We start from the raw sequence: 21,121 nt of genomic DNA, 5'->3' as shown, positions 1-21,121 counted from the left end.
GCGCTTCTGTGCTGTTTCCTCCGGCATTTATAGTTGCCTGTCTCTGCCGCTTCCGGTTGTCAGTTCGAGCTGTCCACTGTAGTGGCTGGTATATTGGGTCCAGGTCGATGTGTTTGTTGATAGCGGCAGAGACAGGCAACTATAAATGCCGGAGGAAACAGCACAGAAGCGCTTCACAGGAGGCTCCCAAGCACTGAGGATGTCACCTAGACAGGGGACGAAACGTTTGCAAGACAAATTCCCAGCTCGGCGAACAGAACCACAACAACGAGCACCCGAGCTACAAATCTTCTACCAAACTTTGAAAGGAAAGCATATAAAACGCCTTCTTCACTATCCTATCTACACTAAGAAAATTGCTCAATTGGCACATTGTATTTGCACCGGCTCTCCAAACAGCCGCCTCCTCTCCTCTGTGATTTTCTGTAATGTTGAATAACAATATAGACACTTTCCCTAGTGCCCAGCTCAGTATTTGTCCCCTAACCAATATCACTAAAACAGGTTATCTGTTTGTTGGAGCTTGGGCTATATAAATTGGCCACATTTCCTATTATGCAAGAGTGCCTACAGTTCTGAAGATATCATACTTGACTTAAAAGCTCTCTCTCCACAAATGCCGACAGACTCATTGAGAGTGTTTTTAATGTCAAAAATACTTAGTCGGCAGTAAACTGCTTTGAGATATCCTGCAAATAGCGGTAGATAAATACGACATTCTTTTCTCAATGATTGATTGGTTTATATGTTAATTTGCTCTGCATGTGATGGGATTATCCACTTGACCTACCATGGCTAAATCAAACTGGGTAGAAGGGACAGGGGCCAAAGGCAATTTTATGGAGTTAGGACAAAAATCAGCCATGATCTCACTGAATGGCACAACAGGGGTTGAATGGCTTACTCCAGTCCCAAGAATTCTACTGGGAGTCAGTTAGCTCATTGGCTGGATGGGCAGCTTGTGATGCTAACAGCATGGGTTCAGTTCCTGGCTGAGGTTACCTCGAAACACTGTCCTTTTCCAACCTCTCCCCTGACCTGAGGCATGGTCTCCCTTAGACTAAACAACCTGTAATGACAGAGTAGCCCTTTGGCAGGGTAGGACTATGGCGACTTTACCTTTAAAATTCTAGAAAGCCCCTGAATTGCATTTTCTCAAATGCCCTTACAGAAAAAAAGAAAATTTCAATAAGATCTTAGTTTCAATTCTTGCAAATCATACTGCCCTTTCAATTTTAAAAGGAGCATATGAATTAAACGTCAATAAATAACTCTGTACTGGTGCCCTCAGTATAATCTCTGATTAGCCACTGCTATAAATATTTTCACCATGACAGTACTGAGCAAGGTGGGCGCAATACGCACGCGCAGTAAAAGCTCTCCCACCCTGACCCAGAAGTCGCGCCTGCGCATCAGGAGCCGGCCAGGCATGCGCAGAGATCGGAGATCAGGCCACTATCATCCAGCAACATGCCGCATGCGCACTTGAAAGGGGGACGCATGCAATCTAACGGCGCATTATTTGGCAGCAACCAGGCGCCGCCACCTCTTAGCCCCGCAAGGCCTGCCGAGCCAGGCTCACCGCATTCTCCTCTTGCAGCCGACCACTCGCTAGTCAATCTTGCCCCGCTCGTAATAAGAAAAGTATATGGGTTTTTTTTTAAAATGCAAACTCTCGAGGGAGGCTGAGGAAGCATCCTAGCCCCGGTACCCGAGCAGGAGAAGCGGCCATACCTGGGGGATATTCGACGTACGTGAAGGACAGCGGCTGCCAGCGCTCCTTCTCCACAGCGACCGAGCACTGTGCCACCGCCGCCATCTTCACCGCATCACGGCCGCCCGGTTGCAGCCAATCACGGCCGCCGCAGCCCCCGGCCAATGGCAGGCCGGTCTGGGCGGCGGGCTCGGCCAATCGCGGCGCAGAGGAGGCGGTGTTTCCCCCCCCACACACCCCACACCTGCCCCCACACCCCTCCTCCAGCCGGCGGCCGCCACCAATTGGGCCGCACAGCCGGCCAATCCGAGAGGGGCGGCCGCTCGTCCAATCACAGGACTGGCAACTTCCCAGCCCTCCCCGACAGTGTCACACAATAGAGTGACCGGAAAAAGCTCAGCAGGTCTGGCAGCAGACAGGTCACATCAGCAGAGATATAAATGTGGAGATATAAATATAAATCACTCAACACAAGGTTATATTCCACGAGGTTTAATTGGAAGCACACTCCATCAGGTGATTGTGGAGGGCTCGATCGTAACACAGAATTTATAGCAAAAATTTACAGTGTGATGTGACTGAAAAATTGATTGTCTGTTAAGCCTGTTAGTTTCACTTCACTGTATTCTAACAGATGAAAGAATTAACAGACAATCTATTTTTCAATGTATAATTTCAGTCACATCACACTGTAAATTTTTGCTATAAATTCTGTGTTACGATCGAGCCCTCCACTATCACCCAGCGTCGCTCCGAAAGCTAATGTGCTTCCAATTAAACCTGTTGGACTATAACCTGGTGTTGAGATTTTTAACGTCACAGAGATTATAGAGCATGGAAACAGCCTTCAGTTCAACTCAGTTCATGCTAACCAGATATCCTAATCTAAACTAGCCCCATATGCCAGCACTTGACCCATATCCCTCCAGACCATTCCTATTCATGTACGCATCCAGATGTCTTTTAAAAGTTGTAATTGTACCAGCCTCCACCACTTTCTCTGGCAGCATCATCCTCTGCGTGAAGAAGTTGCCCCTTACGTCCCTTTTGAACCTCTACATCTATGGAAACAAATCAGAGTTAACGTTTCAGGTCCAGTGACCCTACCTCAGAACTGAGGGTAGCTAGGAAAAGGTGGATCTATATGCAGAAGATATGATGGGGGGGGGAGAAGAGGGTAAGGAGTAAAGAGTAAGGTAGGGTTAGAGCCCAAAGAGAGAGATGATCATTTGGACAGAAACGTAGTCAATAACAATCTGGTTAGGAGAGCGACTAGCTATTAATAGTGGCTAACAATGGGTTGTGTGTAACAGCAGGCTATGGAATCACAACACACAAAAACACATGTTGCTGGAAAAGCTCAGCAACTCTGAACAGAAATCAAAGTTAACATTCCAGGTCTGTTGACCCTTCCTCAGAACACTTACGTTCTGCCCACAGAAGTCACCTTGAGCTTCCAGTTCTGAGGAAGGGTCACCAGACCCCAAACATTAACTTGGATTTCTCTTCACAGATGCTGCCAGACCTGCTGAGCTTTTCCAGCAACTTGGAAAATGTGACCACAAGGCCTGGTGTGTGGGAGCTGGTGGGCTATGATATAGTAGAGTTAAAGGCCTGAAGTTATTGAACACAAATGGGGTGCAGAAGGCTGCGTGGTCCCAAGCAGAAAATTAGGTGCTGTTCTTTCGGCTTATGCGGAGCTTCGCTGGAGCACTACCACAAACCAGAGACAGAGATTTTAGCCATGGAATAGAGTGGTGTATTAAACTGGCAGGCAACTGGAAGCTCAGGGTAATTTTTGCAGGGAGAACATAGGTTTCTGTGAAGACTGGGTCACCCAGTGTAAGCTGGGAGAACAACATTCATTTTCTGTTTGGGGATCCTGCAGCCTCCAGGATTCAGTATCAAGTTCAATAACTTTTGGGCTTGAACTCTACTATCTGGATGTTTCGTCACCACACTAGGTAACATCTTCAGTGAGCCTTCAGACGAAGCATTGCTGATGATTCCTGCTCTCTATTCATACGTTTGGGTTTCTATATAAATAGAAAGCAGGAAGTATCAGCAATGTTTTGCCTGGAGAACAACTGAAGCTGTCACCTTGTATGATGACAAAATGTCTGAAAATGAACCTACCAGCTCAGCGAGCAAACCTACATTCAGGACCTCAACCTGAGCTACAAATCTTCTCAAAACTCACTTAACTCTACTATATCCTAGCTGTCCCAACAAACTATTGGGACTGTGATCACAGTCTATTACACACAACCCACTGTTAACCACCGACAGTCTCCATGAACAGTTATTCACTCTCCGAGAGGTTGTTATCCACTTCTTTGTCTGTCCAATTGTTCTTCTCTCAGTTTCGGTCTACCCCCAATTACCTATCATTTACTCCTTACCCCCTCCCCCCACCCTATCTTCTGGCATATAAACCAATATTTTCCGAGCTATCATTAGTTCTGAGGAACTGTCACCTGACCCAAAATGTTAATTGATTTTGCAGATGCTGCCAGACACGCTGAACATTTCCAGCAATTTCTGTATGTTTCTAATCTACAGCAACCACAGTTCTTTCATTCAGTTTTTAATTAAGTGCTGCAGAAACTCAGGTCTGGCAGAACCTTTGGATAGAGAATCAGAGTTAACGATTTGAGTTCTCAAGGTGGGAGGGTCACTGGCCTCGCAACATATTAGGCCATTCAATGCCAGTATGGCTGATCCATCATTAACTACATTACCTACCTTTGGCACATATCACTTAAGACATTCACTTAACAAAAATTTCAGTTTTAAAATTAACAACTGATCTAACTTCTACAAATGGCAATTGATGAGAGTTCCAAATTTCTACAACCCTTTCAGGCATTAACGCTTTTTTTAAAATCTACACTTGCCGAGTTTCTCTAATACATTCTGTTTTTGTGTATTACACATCCTTGGAGCAAGTGGGACTTGAACTTGACCGACTCAGAGATAGGGATGCTACCACTAGCTCAGAGGAGTAGTTATGGAATTTTTAATGCATGGAAAGAGGCTCTTTGGCCCATTATGTCGATGCCAGCCATCAAGCATCAATCTATTCTACTCCCATATTTCAGCATTCGGCCAGTAGCCTTGTACACTTATGGTAATCTGGAGTCAGAGACTGTGGACATATTTATTTTTTTAATACATTTATATCTGGGATATGGACGCCCTGAGCAAGGCTAGTATTGGTCATCCATCCCACTTTTACTTTTGCAGAAACATTCTGTATTCAGAATATTTGTACCTGATAATTACAGAAAGTGCAATAAAATTTAACTAGTCCCCATAACCATGTTCCATTCTTGGGTGCCCCAGTAGAATCATAATACACTTGAAGTATACAGTCCATGTCAGGCATACAGGGAAATGTTTCACAAGGAAAATTATAGAAAGTGCAATAGAACACAAGTTTCATCTAAAAAACATGTTACATTGTGCAAAGCCTCAATATAATTTCAGTACTTTTGCTATTTACAATTTACATAATTTGTCAGGGATACAGGATTCAATCCGTTTCCAGGCCCTCACTGCACTATGGCCAAAAGGCTTTAGATAGTAACTTTGCTCCAATGAGGCCCTACAGCAGCAGTTTCTTAGCACATAGTCTTGAACAATGAAATGTGGCAGTCTGCAATACTCAGTGAGAACAACCATTTGCACTGGAAGACCAGCAGGTTTCAAGCAGACCAAAGTACATCTCACTTTGTTGATGGTCCTCCAGCCTCATTTGATGTTTATCTTGGTGTGTCTATCCAGTAACCATCTGTAAAGCAAATTGCTGCAACACAGCCACGCTTCTTAAAAATTGTTTTGATGGGAGATGGCTATTTCTGGCTCAGCCAGTATTTATTTCCCATCCACAATTGTGTTTACATATTGCCAACTAGTGTTTTATAATTATTCAAATTTCATCTTCTGGTGGAATTCAAACCCTAATCCTCAAAATCTAGAACCACAGACTAATTTTACGTTGTTTAGTGACATTACCATAATGCCATCACCTCCACCCACTCGGTTCAAAATGAACCTTGACAAAGACCACAGCTTCTCTCTTCAGTCCATCTTTGCAAAGGCACATTTTGCAACAATCTCCTCCCCACCACATGCAAGAGAAATGAGAGTCCAGGCATATATAGATAGCATTTGATGGGCTCAGTCGCTCTGCTTCCAGTCAATGGCCCATCCCCAGTTTCCCCTCGAATAGGATGGCTTTGTGGGCCATTTCAGAAATAGCCCGAAATCACACATAGGCCAGACCAAATAAGGATAGCAGAGTTTGCTCCCAAAAGGGCAATCTAGCACAGTTTCAAGGTCCCTATTACTGAGACCAGCTTTTAATTCTTGAATTTATTAACTAAATTCAATAAGCTACTATGATTCAATTTGAGTGCACGGCCACAGAGGATTATCTTGGACCTTAGGATTACCAATTACATTACCACTGGGGTACCATCTTCCCATAAGGCCTTCTGAGTAGTGAAGGAGTGCTGCACTGGCACAGGGGCCATAAAGAGGGAGAGCTATACCAATATGCCCTTTGGATGGGAAGTTATCGCTCAACCCACCTTACAAAAACATAGCCAATTTGTGCACAACAAAACATGGCCATCACATTTCCTACATTATGACACTGACTAAGAAGTACATTATTGGTTGAAAGTGTTTTGGGGAATCCTAAAGTTGTGAATTCAGCTTTAAATACAAATATTTTCTTCTTACTTTGTCCAACCTTCATATGTTTAAACCAGCCAACATATTGCTTTAAATGTAGCGCCTTTTTCTGATTAGAAATAGAAAAAAAACTTGCATCTACGCAAGTTTAATATATTTTGGATATCTATAAACACATTACAGCCAAGGTTACCAGTGCTACTCTTAGGATGGCTTGAACTGTCATTCATGACCATGCTTTCAGTTGGTTGCTGAATTCTTGCACTTTAGAAATCCCTCCTGAATTTCACTGCCTGTCTCCCCTTTTTGCTTTATAAAGAGGCTCCTTAAAAAATGAGGGGAGACTCCCCAGTGTTTTATTACATGTCTGTTAATCTGGAAACCCATGTAATGTTCTGGGGACCCAAGTTTAAATCCCACCATGGTAAATGATGGAATTTGAATTTTAAAAAAAACCTGGAACAAGATTTGTCAATTGTGAACCCATATGGTTGAGTAACATCCTTTAAGGAAGGAAATTGCTATCCTTACCTGGTCTGGCCTACATGTGACTCCAGACCCACAGCAATGTGGCTGAAACTTAATTCCCCTCTGCGCAGAGATGGGCAATAAATGTTGCCTAACCAGTGATGCCCTCATCCCAAGAATGAGTAAAATATATACCCCTCACCAAGATTTCACTATCTCCATATTTGGGCCAGTATCAATTTTTGCCCTGTTAATAATCTTTGATTAGATTAGATTAGATTCCCTACAGTGTGGAAACAGGCCCTTCAGCCCAACCAGTCCACAGCGACCCTCCGAACAGTAACCCACCCAGTCCCATTTTCCCTCTGACTAATGCACCTAACACTATGGGCAATTTAGACAATACACATGGGTGCAGGAGTAGGCCATTCTGCCCTTCAAGCCTGCACTAGCATTCAATATGATCATAGCTGATCATCCTTAATCCTTATCCTTTAGCATGGACAATTCACCTGACCTGCACATCTTTGGACTGTGGGAGGAAACCAGACCACATGGAGGAAATCCACGCAGACACGGGGAGAAATGTGCAAACCTCACACAAGACAGTCGCCAGAGGCTGGAATCGAACCTGGGACCATGGTGCTGTGAGGCAGCAGTGCTAACCACTGAGTCACCGTGCCACCCACTGGAACTTTTATTAAAAAAGCTATGCAAAACTCTGTTTATTAATTAGTTCATGGCAGAACTGTATTTTAACTCCATCTACCTGCCTTGGTTCTATACCACTCAATACCCTTGCCTAATAAGCAAATCCACTTACAGAAAATTTGTTCTTTGTTTTTTTTTATTGAAATGTATTGATGGATACAGGACAGCAGCAATTACTTTAAAAATAAAAAAAACAATTCTTAAGGTGAGAGATTTTACATCAAAAGCAATAATTCACACAAACAAATAGAAAGAGGCACACATTTATATAATTAAAGAATGACCACTTCAGACATTTTTCTCCATTCCTTTCTCCTCTTAGCTCCCAACTTACTACAGACCTCAATTTTTTTTGTAAAATTTTAATAGCAGCTACAAAAGACTGAATCCACAACTCAGACTGAAATGGAACCAGTCTAAGTCTCAATACAAGACAAACTTAATTCAATTTCATCCAACAATTTTGCCTTAAATCATTAACAAAACTAACCAGAAACCTCATGAAGATGAGAAATTATAAAATTCATAGTCAATCCAGGAAATGGTGGCAGGAAGGTATAGCATCTACTGATATCTGGATCAGCCGATAGTGGTTGAGACACGACACTTTCCAGAGGGCAGGTATGGAGTCAGCCAAGATAGGCCTTGGGCTTGGCTACTGGTAAAGAAAGACCTAGTATTGGTATGGTCATTGTTTTAGTCTATACTACAGCACTTTGTTACTTGTCCAGTGAGTTCATTTAAGTCCAGTTTAGTTGCTGTTGCTGTTTCAGCTGCATCTTCAGACAATGTACAAGTCAAACCATTTACTTATGCCTTCAGCACCTTGCAGTACTCAACTGGTGACATATTTTACAAGAATTAAAATAGCGATTTGATTGGAGGGAAACCGGACGTGTGTACAGAAAATTAGAAATTGGGCCCAATGCATCGACATCATCAGATTGCCACTTAGACTTCTTTGTCCTCCTCCTTCTGTTAAGTACTAACCATGTTCCAAAACTTACCTCCCCACAAATTGGGGTCAGGCGAGTAACTTGCTCCAGACCAACTCCTATGCTCATTTAAAAGGTGTACAAACATGAAAACACTTTATTCTTCCCTCCTCTATTTAATGTTCCTCTCCTTCACTCACCCTGGGCACCACACTCTCATCACTTCTACTCTCACCACCAACATTTACAGTTCTCCTAACTTGGCTCCAAACTTGCAGGTTGTATTTCATGAGGTATAGATTACAAAACATATCCCTGTTGTGAAACCCAACGAGCTCCATTCCGACACGAGGGTGACACACACAGTGAGTGTTAAGTAAGTGCCTAATTCTCTTACACTTACAAATTGGTACACTGGGCTTTCAGAAAGAGCTACAAGATAGATTAATAAAATTCATACTTCTGTAAGCACAGAGCTTGGAAGAATGGTGTCTGCTGGTGCACGGTGTGGATCAATGAGGTTCTTTAACTACAACAACATGCAAACAAACTCCCAGCTGATTAATAGCCCTCACTTGGGTTGACATAGCTCAATCAATAGCCAAAGTAAACACATCTTTTCCAAACCTGATTCACATTTCAATTCTCTCATGTAAAAATTAATATATTGGAATTAACAGAACAAAATCCAACAATGTCTTGCTAGCTTTGTAAACAATAAAAGTCACTGCTAGAGACATCAAGCGAAAACAGGACAGCAATCAAAACCAAGAGAACATTAAATTTAAAGTCACCGAAAACAACCGTGAATGCAAAGCGAAGGATGTTGTGATCAAATTATACAGAGCTATGATCAGGTCACATTGCATAGGCAGCATTCTGCTCTGGTCATGGGCAACAAGGTAAGAATTAAATATTCTCTGGAATTTGGACAAGAGAAAAGGACAAAGACTTTTCAGCCTGAAAAGGAAGGTAGCCTACAAATAGACAATATTAAATATTATGGAAAAGGTTAAATCTAGATATTATTTTAAATTCAATGGTAGGAATAGGACACAGATTAAAACTGACTAATTAACTGCAGGATAGCCATCAGCAAGCTTTTCTTGCAAAGAAGTGTCAGCAATGGGAAATTTCACCCCAGTAAAGATTTTGATGCTAAAATACGAGAATGATTTGAGAAATCACGCTGGCCTCGCAGGGTACACTCTGATGAAGAGTCATGTAGACTCAAGATGTTAGCTTGCTCTCCCCATGGATACTGTCTGACCGCTTGGATTTCCAACATTTGTCATTTTCAGCACAGATTCCAGCATCTGCAGTAATTTGCTCCTACACTTGGTTGAATAATGGGCACCTTTACCCACAACACCTCGTGATCTTAAATCACAAGTAGTTGCTCTTTAGAGAAAGTGGGGCAGAAACCAGAGGTCTGATGGCTTGGCTACTGAGAGTGAGCTGTTTCTGAATGGACTTCCATTGCTTTCTCCAACTTGGTATGAATAGAATTACAATGAATGACAAGAATGATCCCAGCACACATCGAGCCGAGTCATAAAGGTAAGCCCACAGATGTAGGGAGCAGCAAGATCCACAGGCAATGAAGGAGGCATGGGGAGCAGTGGCCATATTACCTATGTATCATTGCCAAAAGCACATTCTCAGTGAATCAGCAATGGGAAGCCCTATGACCTTCGGTAACTGTTAGAATGTATTAGTCTTCCACTGCAGAGTTTCAGGAACAAATTCTAGGCTGACACTCCCCATAGATCACTGAGGGAGTATTGCACTGTTGCAGATACTTTAGGTTAGCTGAACCATTAAGCCAGAGCCTCCTATTATATATTTAGATGGTTGGCCTTCCTGGCACTATTCCGAATTGCAGCAGGTGCTAGGGCCAATATTTTGTCCTCAATCGACTATCATGCAGAAAAGATTATTCCATCATTGTCCCGCTTGTGAGATTTAGCTGTGTGTAAAACTACTCCAATATTTTCTATTTTACAACAATGACCACTCTAACACGTGCTCAATCACTGTGAAACATTTTGGGATTTCTGAGGTCACGAAATCTGCTAGACAGATGCATATCCTCTCTTTAAAACACAGTTACAATTTTACAAAGTCAGCAACTCTGGTGTAGGCCAAAGATTAGAGGTGCTGAAAATGTGTTGCTGGAAAAGCGCAGCAGGTCAGGCAGCATCCAAGGAGCAGGAGAATCGACATTTCGGGCATGAGCCCTTCTTCAGGAAGAAGAGCTCATGCCCTGAAATGTCGATTCTCCTGCTCCTTGGATGCTGCCTGACCTGCTGCGCTTTTCCAGCAACACATTTTCAGCTCTGATCTCCAGCATCTACAGTCCTCACTTTCTCCTCCAAGAGTAGAGATGGTAGAGTTTGGAATTTGTTCAACTTGGCCCAAGATTTCTTAAACGAAATAAAGAGCATTAGCAAATCCGATTTCAACGTAGCCAAATTTGCTCTACTTTCTTAAAAAAAAGGCAATTGGACTTTTATTGAGCGTGACAATTTTCTGGCACATTACCAAAAAGAAAGCTTTGCTGTTGACAGTACGGTTTCCAAGCTAGCTCATAATTGGTGATCCCACATAGACTTAGACTCAAAGTACCTTGCTTCCATCTTGCCCTTGGAGAAAGTGAGGACTGCAGATGCTGGAGATCAGGGTCGAGAGTGTGGTGCTGGAAAAGCACAGCCAGGCAGCATCTGAGGAGCAGGAGAATCGACGTTTCAGGCATAAGCCCTTCATCAGGAATCCGCCACACTCTCGACTCGATCTTGTCCTGTCAAGTACTCCCGTGTCAAGTATACCTTCCATTAAGACGCAGAGTCTAAAAAGGCTCGCCTCACTTGCCATGATGTACTTCAATGCCCAGCTGCAACACAGAACTCCTGACTGCACTAGTCCCACTCCAGTCTCCTTTGCAGGAAGATGAACCCTCACATATTAGTGATCTAGGCCACCCCAAACTTATCACATCCAGAAACCTCATACCTACCAAAATGAAATTTCATCTGGTCGGAGCTGGGTTCCCAACCCAGGAACTGATGGAGAATACAGCCAATAAGATCACTATTATACCCAAGCCCTCAAGCAGATATCTTCTATTTAAAAGCGATTGCATTTTGTCATTTCTTTAACCCGTTTAACAGTTCTAACGGGAATCTCCTCTAGATAATGACTCCTGCCCGTAGTGCATTTTTCCAAACTACCATCAACCACTTTGTTTCCTGAACAGCATGTCACAAATACATGTCCAGACCTCCACTATTTTCCCATAAGCCTCAATGACAACTCAAGAAGAAACAAAGTTACAAATTTCAACACAATAGAAATTACTGCTTAAAAATTCTATTCTCTTTAATATCTTAATACATTCAGTAGTCCTATTATAAATCCTTTAATAATCAACAGGATGTCATTCTGGAAAACATACAGTGACTAATTTATAAGGAGCTTCCATGACATTGTTGGAAACAATAAACCAGACAGTTAAATTCAGTTTGCAAGAACAATAATCAGTAATTATCCAAGGAACTGATTGTATAGGGGACAGGGTTTGGTCTGAAATTCCAAAGCTCAAACAGAAAAATCACAAAACCTGCCACTGAGCCTTTCCTTTTAAAAGCACATACCGACCTGTCCATCTTTGTCTCATCTTCTGCAAGTGTTGGTGTAGCACGATCCTAATTGCTCCAAAAGGCAGAAACAGACTTTCTGTTGCTGATGCTGTTCACCATAAACAGATTTGCTCCAAGTGTCTCTGAGACAACATTCAAATAGACAAAAGACCTGTTTCAGGTTGGCATCTATTGATCATAAACCATTGTTAACAGGTGCATCAGGCCTCTTCATTTGGAGGGTTTAGAAGTAATATAATCATACAAACCTGAGTAATAAGACACCTGGTCTTTTAAACAATCCTGACGCACATTAAGAGAACCCTCCTCTCACCCCCTCCACCTCACACAGGATACAGTCAGCCAGCATTATTTGGGCTATTAAATGTTTGACACCAAGGACCATATCTCATTGGTGATAATGTGCGCCTGAACTGGCAGAGGGAGAAAAGGGACAAGAACGAGAGATTTGATTAAACAAAAACCACTTCCATCACAGCAGGAGGCATACATTGAGACAACACAAAAGTGGGGGAGAAAAGTCTTGTGAATGCAATTATTCTTTTTTTAAAAAAAAAGTGCAAACTCACTTAAAACTTTGATTTAGACTTTGAGCCCACAATGAAACTTGCAGGAGATTTCCTAAACTAAGTTTAGTCCATTCCTCAAAATTAAAATTATTACATATTAATAATTTCAAAAGGAACTCAAGATCTAAAAAGAGAAACAATTTCATTACAAGATATTCCATGAGTTTGTTTTGACCCCAAAGTCTTTCAGGTGGTGTATCAATTTAGGGACAAAGATTCCATGTCAGAGGATCTTCGGGGTGGAAGCAATGATCGCTCATATTTTTCTTTGTTTGTGCTGCCTGTTTGTTGCATTGTAAGACCGTGTGCATCCGAGGGGGCAAAACTGGCTTATGTCCTTGCAGTACATTCCAGCATGCTGTGTACCCAGACAGCCTTACGGGAACAGAAGACAGAAGTGAGCAATTGACCCTTTCTCATGAATGGAAAAATATGAGAAACAGGATTATTTCTCCAGCAAAATGCAGTGTGTGGTGAGTAAGTACAGAATAGTAATTAAGAGTCACAACAATCCTAGTCACTTGCAGCAGTGTGGTCTCTGTGTGAGACTGACAGGGGATTTAACCAATTCTGGTTGGGACAGTGGGGTCACTATTTGCAGCTTTTTGTTAATACCCTGATGATTATTACCCTCATCTTCCAGAGAGTGCAGGGTGTAGGATTACGGAGAAAGCAACATGTTCCATGATTCCGTTATCTTTGCCCCACCCCCTGACCATGCCCTGTCGTGTTGCCAGCTAAGGTGGTGGATGGTGGCACAGGTTACAATGCAATCATTGACAAGAATGACATTAAAATCACAGTCCTTTTTTTCAAAAAGAAAAAAAAAATAAACAAAACTAGTTGCCCGTTTTTTTAGACTCCAAGTTAGTACTTAAAAAATAAGTGCTTTGAAATTTCAAACATTTAGCCATTTTCTTTGTACAATGGCTGTCAAGAAATGGATGCCTCATGTACTTCATCACGTTATAACTTGACAGTAATGTGCTGGGCAAAGAGAAATGAGCAGGCACAAACTGTGGATAAGCATTTTCCTCCCAAGGCAGGAGATGTTAAGGCCAACTGTAGTGTTTCAGTTTACAATCCTGGATATCTGCCACTCGCAACTCACATTTCACGATCCATACAGTTCAGTAACAGACCAGGCAGTGCAGTAAGTCAACCACACCACAGAGAGGCACTGTTCCACCCAAGCTTAAAGAGCAAGGCTGATAACTATGCCACACACCCCCAAATTAAACACAACCTGGAGGGAAGTGTACTCCTAATCCTGCAAGCCTCAGAATTTGCTCTCAAGGACGCACCTCTCCATCAGCGAACATCTCTGCAATGTACTAGATTCACAAGAATAATGCTTCATTCTTCCTGTCCCAACCAATGATATCAAAATGCTGATATTCAACAGAAAGAGACAATTGTAATGTATAGGGAGTATTCTGATCAAGATTCTTAATAATCTCCTCAAAACAGAGGTGGGAAATGGGGGAAGATGGGAAATCATCCAGGAATCAGATACAGGTCACTGATTCTTAGTGCCAAGTTGTTACTTGTTTCTTGCAAAAATTAATCGCTTTTTTATTTTAAATAAAAAAACCTGTGTGTCCAAGTTTCATACAAGACTGGCCTCTTCCAAAGGTCCATTGTCAGTGGGTAACGTCCCATTCATTTCCGTTATTGCATCAACACCCAGGTAGCCAAGGAGAATCTCACTGCGTCTGCGTGATAATTGTACAATGTCGTCCGCCAGTGAATTCACTGTAGTGTATCGCACTTTGTCCAAATCAAACATGTCCTTCAAATACTGAAGTATTTGTTGCTATAAGAAAAAGCAACAAGTGTGCATAAAAACCACATTCAAACAACAAACAAGTTGTAAAGTATACAGGAAACATCCCTATCTACCCTCTTTCTCTGAATTACAGGATTTATTTATTTCTGCACTGAATGTCTGTCATAACAGCAGGTTCCACTGGGTGGCAATATTGAGGACAATTCTAACTTCATTAAATAGGCCAACTGAACCTCTAACAAAGACAAAAAGTGCTGGAGAAACTCAGCAGAGAGAGATATAAAGATAATGTTTTGAAAAAGTATGTGAAGTAACTCCAGAGGCCAGTATCCTGTCACCAAGTCCCCCTTTAATTACACATGGAGAGTCCTCTACACTGATCCAGCTCCCTCAGAGCCAGCTCTCAGTCAACAAAACCTCTACCACTCCTGTTTTTATCTGTCAGCCAGGGCTCCCTGTTTGGATCAGATCAACAGCCTCAATCAGGGAACTCATTCTTTGAGGTCTACCTGGCTGACCTCATTATAATCACTACAGTATAAGTAGTCTTCAGAAATGAAAAGGGCTGGAAAATGTTTTTTTAAAACTAGATCTGACAGAGGCAGAGCAGCAGCAAGGAGAACAGATCATATAGAGGCCCTGTGTAAAGGGCAAAGGGGTTGTTAGCTGTGATGAAAGCAGAAGCATCAGCTACTCATATCTTTTCCCCCCATCAGCAGCAACATCAACGTGATTGGGAGATGGAAAATAGTGATTTTCATTGTTTTACTGAATAGCCCTTTCAACAACCCCCCTCCCATTGACCCTCAAACACAAAACCTGATGGAATGTAAACGTGAAACTGCAAAACATGATGGAATCACGTTAGCCTCATACCTTGGGACTTTGCAATGATGTGCAGCTCTGCGAGCCTCTTAGCAATGGCCAGCATAACACTGACTTATTGCTGTTCTAACACCAGTGAGTCAAAAACCTAGAATTCTTTAACAGGCCCTTTCAACACAAGTGGTTTAAGTAGTCAGCCAAGTATCACTTTCTCAAGGGATAACAGTATGAATAACACTTTCCAGTGTCATTCTCCATCCCAGAATAATTTTTTTATCTCACATTACAAAAAAATTAAATAAAATTATCAATGTTTGATAAGGCCCTGGGCTAAGCAACCTTGCCCTTATCTCCAATACACTGGGTGACCAAGGAGATTTTAAAAGAAGCTTCTTACCTTAAATATAGTGCAAACTTCACAGAGGTGTTGTTTTGGTCCGAGAAAGCCCCAGGCAAGGACAGGACTTACATGCTCCGAAATGGAGTAAAAGTGGGAAATGAACCCATCAGGGACCTATAATCACAAGGTAACACAATGTCATCACCACAAACTAATCTTGAGAATATCACTCATTTTAAATTTTAGGCCAAATATTATTCCATTTTCGTTAAGCTCACAGCATGCCCCACACATCGCGTATTTTATAATATTTTACAATTATTTCCTCCCCCATCCCGTGTCCCTCTGTTTACTGACCTGCAACAGTCGCCTTTTTGCTTTTAACACTGACCAACAAGCTGTGGCAAGGGCCTGTGGAGTTGAAGAAATCAGAACAGTCAAAACAGTTTTCTTTTTAAAGGGTGTGGATGTTGTTGGCAAGTCCAGCATTCATTGCCAATTCCTGGTTGCCTTGAACTGAAGGAAATGCAAGGACTATTTCAGAGAACGGTTGAGAGTCAACCATATTACTGTCGCTGTGGAGTCACATGCAAGCCCAACAAGGTAAAGATGCAGATTGCCTTCTGTTATGAAGGTGCAGATGTGTACTGTACTTTTAAGAGAGAGAGAGAGAGAGGAAGTTACTAAGGACTCTCTGAAAGCACAGAATGTGCTGAACAATTTAAAAAGTAAAATTTGGTTGAAACAAATAGCTGGAGCCGCATTGCCATGGAACAAAAACAAATTCAAATTCGGCCAAATTAAATTATGCCCCAGCTACCAAACTCCAATCGAATTTTAATTTAATGTTTTGATGACATCAAACCAATGAAATGATCCGATGCTTTGGGGTATAAAACCGCACATTTTAAACCGTTAAGGGGAAGAACTGCCACCATCACCAACAAGTACACACTGCGAGCCGAACAGCTCTCTGTAAAGTACCTGTCCATAAGGAAACTTCTGTAGCACCAACACTGAAGACGACCTAGAGAAAAATCTACAAAGGAGAATCGACAAAGCTGACCGGTTTTGAAACATTTTTTTTTGTAAATTTTAATCAGATTTTTTTTAAAATCAGAGCAGTATTGTAGACTGGGAGGTAAAAGATAGGTTTCAGAGAAAAGAGTTGTAAATAGTTGTCTAATGTTCTCTTTTGGACTTAAAGAATAAAATTGTTAATTTTACTTTAAATAGCGACCTCTGGGATAGTTCCTTTCCTCTCAAAACTTAACAGATTACGGCGCAAGGCGAGCTTCTTAGTGTGTCAGGTTTAAATTAGCAGAGGGGTTTATCCTGTGTCGTAACACTTCGGATAGACCTTTTTCCAATCAATGGTGTTTACAGGGCACATCACTGAGACTAGCTTTCAATTCCAAATTTTATTAAGTAATCAAATTTAAATGCCATCGGATTTCCCCCATTACTCCTAAAGTATTAGCCCGAGTCTCTGAACTACTAGTCTACAGTGCCACCCCCGCTCCCCGCTAAATATAATACACGAAGAAATAATAAATGTATCCACAATCACAAAACTGAAGATATATGGTGGCTGCCAGAGAATCTATTCTGCTTACTGCTAGGCAAATTCATACATGTCCCACAATATGCAGAATAAACGCACTCAGAGACATAGCAGCAGTCCTTGATTAACATGGCTTTAGATTGTGTGTTTGCAGCATAACAGCAATTGGACTTGGCTACCCATTATTCCAATAACACCAACCCAAAGAAATCCAAACATATAAATAGAAAGCAGGAATCATGTGCAGTGCTTCATCCGGAGGCCCACTGAAGATGTTCCCTCGTATGGTGACGAAACGTTTGGAAGTGAACCTTCCAGCTCAGCGAGCAAACCTACATCCAGAACCTCAACCTGAGCTACAAATCTTCTCAAAATTCACCTACCTGACTCTCAGCAAACGTGATTATCATTGATTACCAATATGCTGACAGATATATAAGCAACGCTAAGGGTGGTCTTTAATGGATGATTTACATTTATTCCCACCTCTGAGAACACATTATTTCTTTTCTAAGTCTCTATACTTGCTGTTGCAACCCATCCAGCTGGGCCTGGGACTATTCCCATCTGAATGATTTTCTCCACATCATTCATTGTATTTATAATGACAGTCAGTTCTGCTATAACGCATGTTTCTTCAACACAAATTGGCGATAACGCAATTGAAGAATTTATACCATTATTTGTAGAACGTGAACTTCCCTTACTTGTATTTGCTATAACGCAATTCCAGTCCTATCGGTTTAAATGTACAGTCGGTTCTGATGTAATGCGATAGTTCCAGTCTCGTGCAATCCCGCGTCATAAGAAAATCGCGCAAAAGTCGCCCCATTTAAACTAATGGGGCCAGAATCATGTTATAGCAAATACAGGTAAGGAAAGTTCATGTTCTAGAAATAATGATCTGAATTCTTCAATCATGGTATAGCCAATTCATGTTGAAGAAACACGCATTATAGCGGAATAACTAATAGCGACAAACCCCTGTTGTAATTGACATGATCCTTATTTGAAAGGTCCAATGAAAGGACAGCATTAATCAATGCCATTCTCTAGTAGTGGGAAGGGAGGCAGTATTATTCACTAAGTCGTGAAATGATGGCAACAGCAGGAAGACCCAATCTGTTAAAAAGGTGTCTGATGACATCTGGAACATAACCCAGAAAAGAGACGATGGCTTGGTGATATTATTGCTAGACCATTATTCCAGAAACTCAGCTAATATTCTGGGGACTTGGGTTCTAATCCCGTCAAACACCATCCCTCATTCCCAATTCCTCTGCCTCTACCACATCTGTTCCCAGAAGGACCAATTCCACCTCAAAGTTCCAGATGGCTTCCTTCTTCCAAGATCACAACTTCCCTTACCACATGGTTGACTATGCCCTCCAGCGCATCTCCTCCACTTCATACTCCACCACCCTTGAACCCAACCCCTCCCAACGCAACAAGGACAGAACCCCCCCACCTTCCACACCAACCTTCACATACATCACATCATCCTCCGGACACTTCTGCCACGTTCAAATGGACCCCACTACCAAAGATATATTTCCCTACCTACCCCTTTCAGCATTCTGGAGAAACCATTCCCTCCGCAACTCGCTGGTCAGGTCCACACCCCACTCCTGACACCTTTCCCTGCCACCACAGGAAGTGCAAAACCTGTGCCCACACCGATCCCCTCACCTCCCCTCCATCCAAGATCCCAAGGGATTCTTCCTCATCCATCAGAAATTTACCTGTATCTCTAGCAACATCATTTACTGCATCTATTGCACCCAACATGGTCTCCTTTACGTCGGGGAGACAGGCACCACCCTCCTGATCTGTCCATCATTCCCCTTTCTGACTTATCCCCTTCGCCCTCACCCTCATCCACCTATTGCTTTCTCAGCTAGCTTACCCCCAACCCCACCCCCTCGCCTACAAGCCTCATTCCTGATGAAGGGCTTATGCCTGAAACATCGATTCTCCTGCTCCTTGGATGCTGCCTGACCTGCTGTGCTTTCCCAGCATCACACCCTCGACTCTGATCCCCAGCATCTGCAGTCTTTACTTTCCCCTTCTTCAAATCCCATCATGGCAGATGGTCAAATTTGAATTTGATAAAAATCGGCAATTAAGAGTCTAATGATGACTATAAATACATTGTTGATTATAGGAAAAGCTCATCTGGTTCATTAATGCCCTTAATCAATCTTAATGTCGGCATCAATCAACATCAACCCAGTCAAGGAAACACTGACTACACTATTACACGACCCAAAGACACATACACCAACCACCACCAACTTCATCAGCAAGGACAATATCAACAAGCTACTGGACCTATGCTTTATCACCCACTTCACCTTCAACAACAAAACCTACAGACAAACCAACAGAACACCCATGGGATCTCCGTTATCAGGATTCTTGGCGGAGACAGTAATGCAGAGACTCGAACAAACAACTCTGCCAACCATCCAACCCAACCACTGGGTCTGCTACGTGGATGACACCTTTGTCATCACTAAACAAACAAATTAGAGGAAACCTTCAAGACCATCAATAATTCCCTTACTGACATAAAATTCACTAAAGAGGAGGAAAACAACAACAAACTGCCATTCCTAGATGTCACAGTAGAGCAAACAGCCAATGGGGAACTTCAAACCAGTGTCTGCAGGAAAACAACACATATGGACCAAATACTGAACTACAGAAGCAATCATCCCAACATCCACACAGAAGCTGCATCAGAACATTATTTCAACGAGTCACCATATACTGCAGCACAGAGGGACTATGCAGAGCAGAGGAAAATCACCTATACCGTGTACTCAAAAAGAACGGGTACCCAATGAACACGGTCCACAGAATTCTCAGCAATAAACCCAAACAGACAAAACGCGTCCAGAAACTCTAGCCACTCTCCCTTACATCAAAGACATCTGGGAAATGACTGCCAGACTACTCAGACCCCTTGGCATCATGGTAGCCCACAAACCCACCAACACACTAAAACAGCAGCTAATGAACTTGAAAGACCCAATACAGACAACAGGCAAAACTAATATCATTTACAAAATACCGTGTAAGAACTGTAACAAACACTACACTGGACAAACAGGCAGAAAACTAGCCACAAAACGACATGACCCTCTCTCACTAGTATCCTTACATACAGATAAGGAAGGACACCACTTCGACTGGGACAACACATCCATCCTAGGACAAGCCGAACAGAGAAATGCACGAGAAATCCTAGAAGCATGGCATTCCAACCAGAACTCTATCAACAAACACAATGACTTGGATCCCATTTACCACCCCCAAGAAAAAGAACAGCAATGACATCACCAACATAAATATGCAGGAAACACCAGCAGTGCTTCGTCCAGAGGCTCACTGAAGATTTTACCAAGTATGATGACAAAATGTCTGAAAACAAACCTTCCAGCTCAGCAAGCAAACCTACATCCAGAACTTCAACCTGAACTACAAATCTTCTCAAAGCGAGCTAACATGATTGACCCTTAATGACAATTATGGATTGGCAATAAATGCTGGCCTAGCCCAAGAACGACAAGTATATTAAAAAAAATTACATGGGTTTCTATGGAAACATCTTTCCAACAATACAGTTTTGCTTAACATAGTGATTTCCAAGAACATAATGGCCATATTATTCAAGGATTACCTGTACTACTTCTTATGTTTCATAAAAAGTAAACAAAGCTCTTTTGACATATCTAAATGGCTTAAAGGATATTGAAAATCTGACACTCGTACCTTCTGTTAACTTTGGTCAGCATACATTCGCATGACTATAGTAAATACTGCATCCCTCCAAATAAATAT

At 42.1% G+C, this 21,121-nt stretch overlaps 2 protein-coding genes across 5 annotated transcripts in view; both read right to left on the bottom strand.

Annotated features, from left to right (window-relative positions):
* The window catches only part of dolpp1 (dolichyldiphosphatase 1), a 41,257-nt gene extending 28,438 nt beyond the window's left edge, over nucleotides 1-12,819 (bottom strand). Inside the window, exon 1 of one of the 2 annotated variants that reach the window (XM_072566021.1) lies at nucleotides 12,187-12,819. In XM_072566021.1, the coding sequence (XP_072422122.1) occupies nucleotides 12,187-12,205 (19 nt within the window). In that variant the 5' untranslated portion in view covers nucleotides 12,206-12,819. Of the gene's footprint in view, nucleotides 1-1,734; nucleotides 1,850-12,186 lie in introns of those variants that run through there. The other variant, XM_072566020.1, reaches the window with a different exon arrangement.
* A 75-nt stretch (nucleotides 12,820-12,894) lies between these two features.
* miga2 (mitoguardin 2) overlaps nucleotides 12,895-21,121 on the bottom strand; it is a 46,553-nt gene continuing 38,326 nt past the window's right edge. For 2 of the 3 annotated variants that reach the window (XM_072566017.1, XM_072566019.1), the window contains 3 exons: nucleotides 16,069-16,122; nucleotides 15,769-15,885; nucleotides 12,896-14,573 (listed from right to left, as the gene is read on the bottom strand). In XM_072566017.1, the coding sequence (XP_072422118.1) occupies nucleotides 14,367-14,573; nucleotides 15,769-15,885; nucleotides 16,069-16,122 (378 nt within the window). In that variant the 3' untranslated portion in view covers nucleotides 12,896-14,366. Of the gene's footprint in view, nucleotides 14,574-15,768; nucleotides 15,886-16,068; nucleotides 16,123-21,121 lie in introns of all 3 variants that reach the window. The other variant, XM_072566018.1, reaches the window with a different exon arrangement.

The sequence above is a fragment of the Chiloscyllium punctatum genome, chromosome 49, assembly GCF_047496795.1.
Source record: "Chiloscyllium punctatum isolate Juve2018m chromosome 49, sChiPun1.3, whole genome shotgun sequence".
NCBI lineage: Eukaryota > Metazoa > Chordata > Chondrichthyes > Orectolobiformes > Hemiscylliidae > Chiloscyllium > Chiloscyllium punctatum.
Note: the sequence above shows the minus strand (reverse complement) of the source record. Positions and strands in the feature narration are given on the sequence as shown.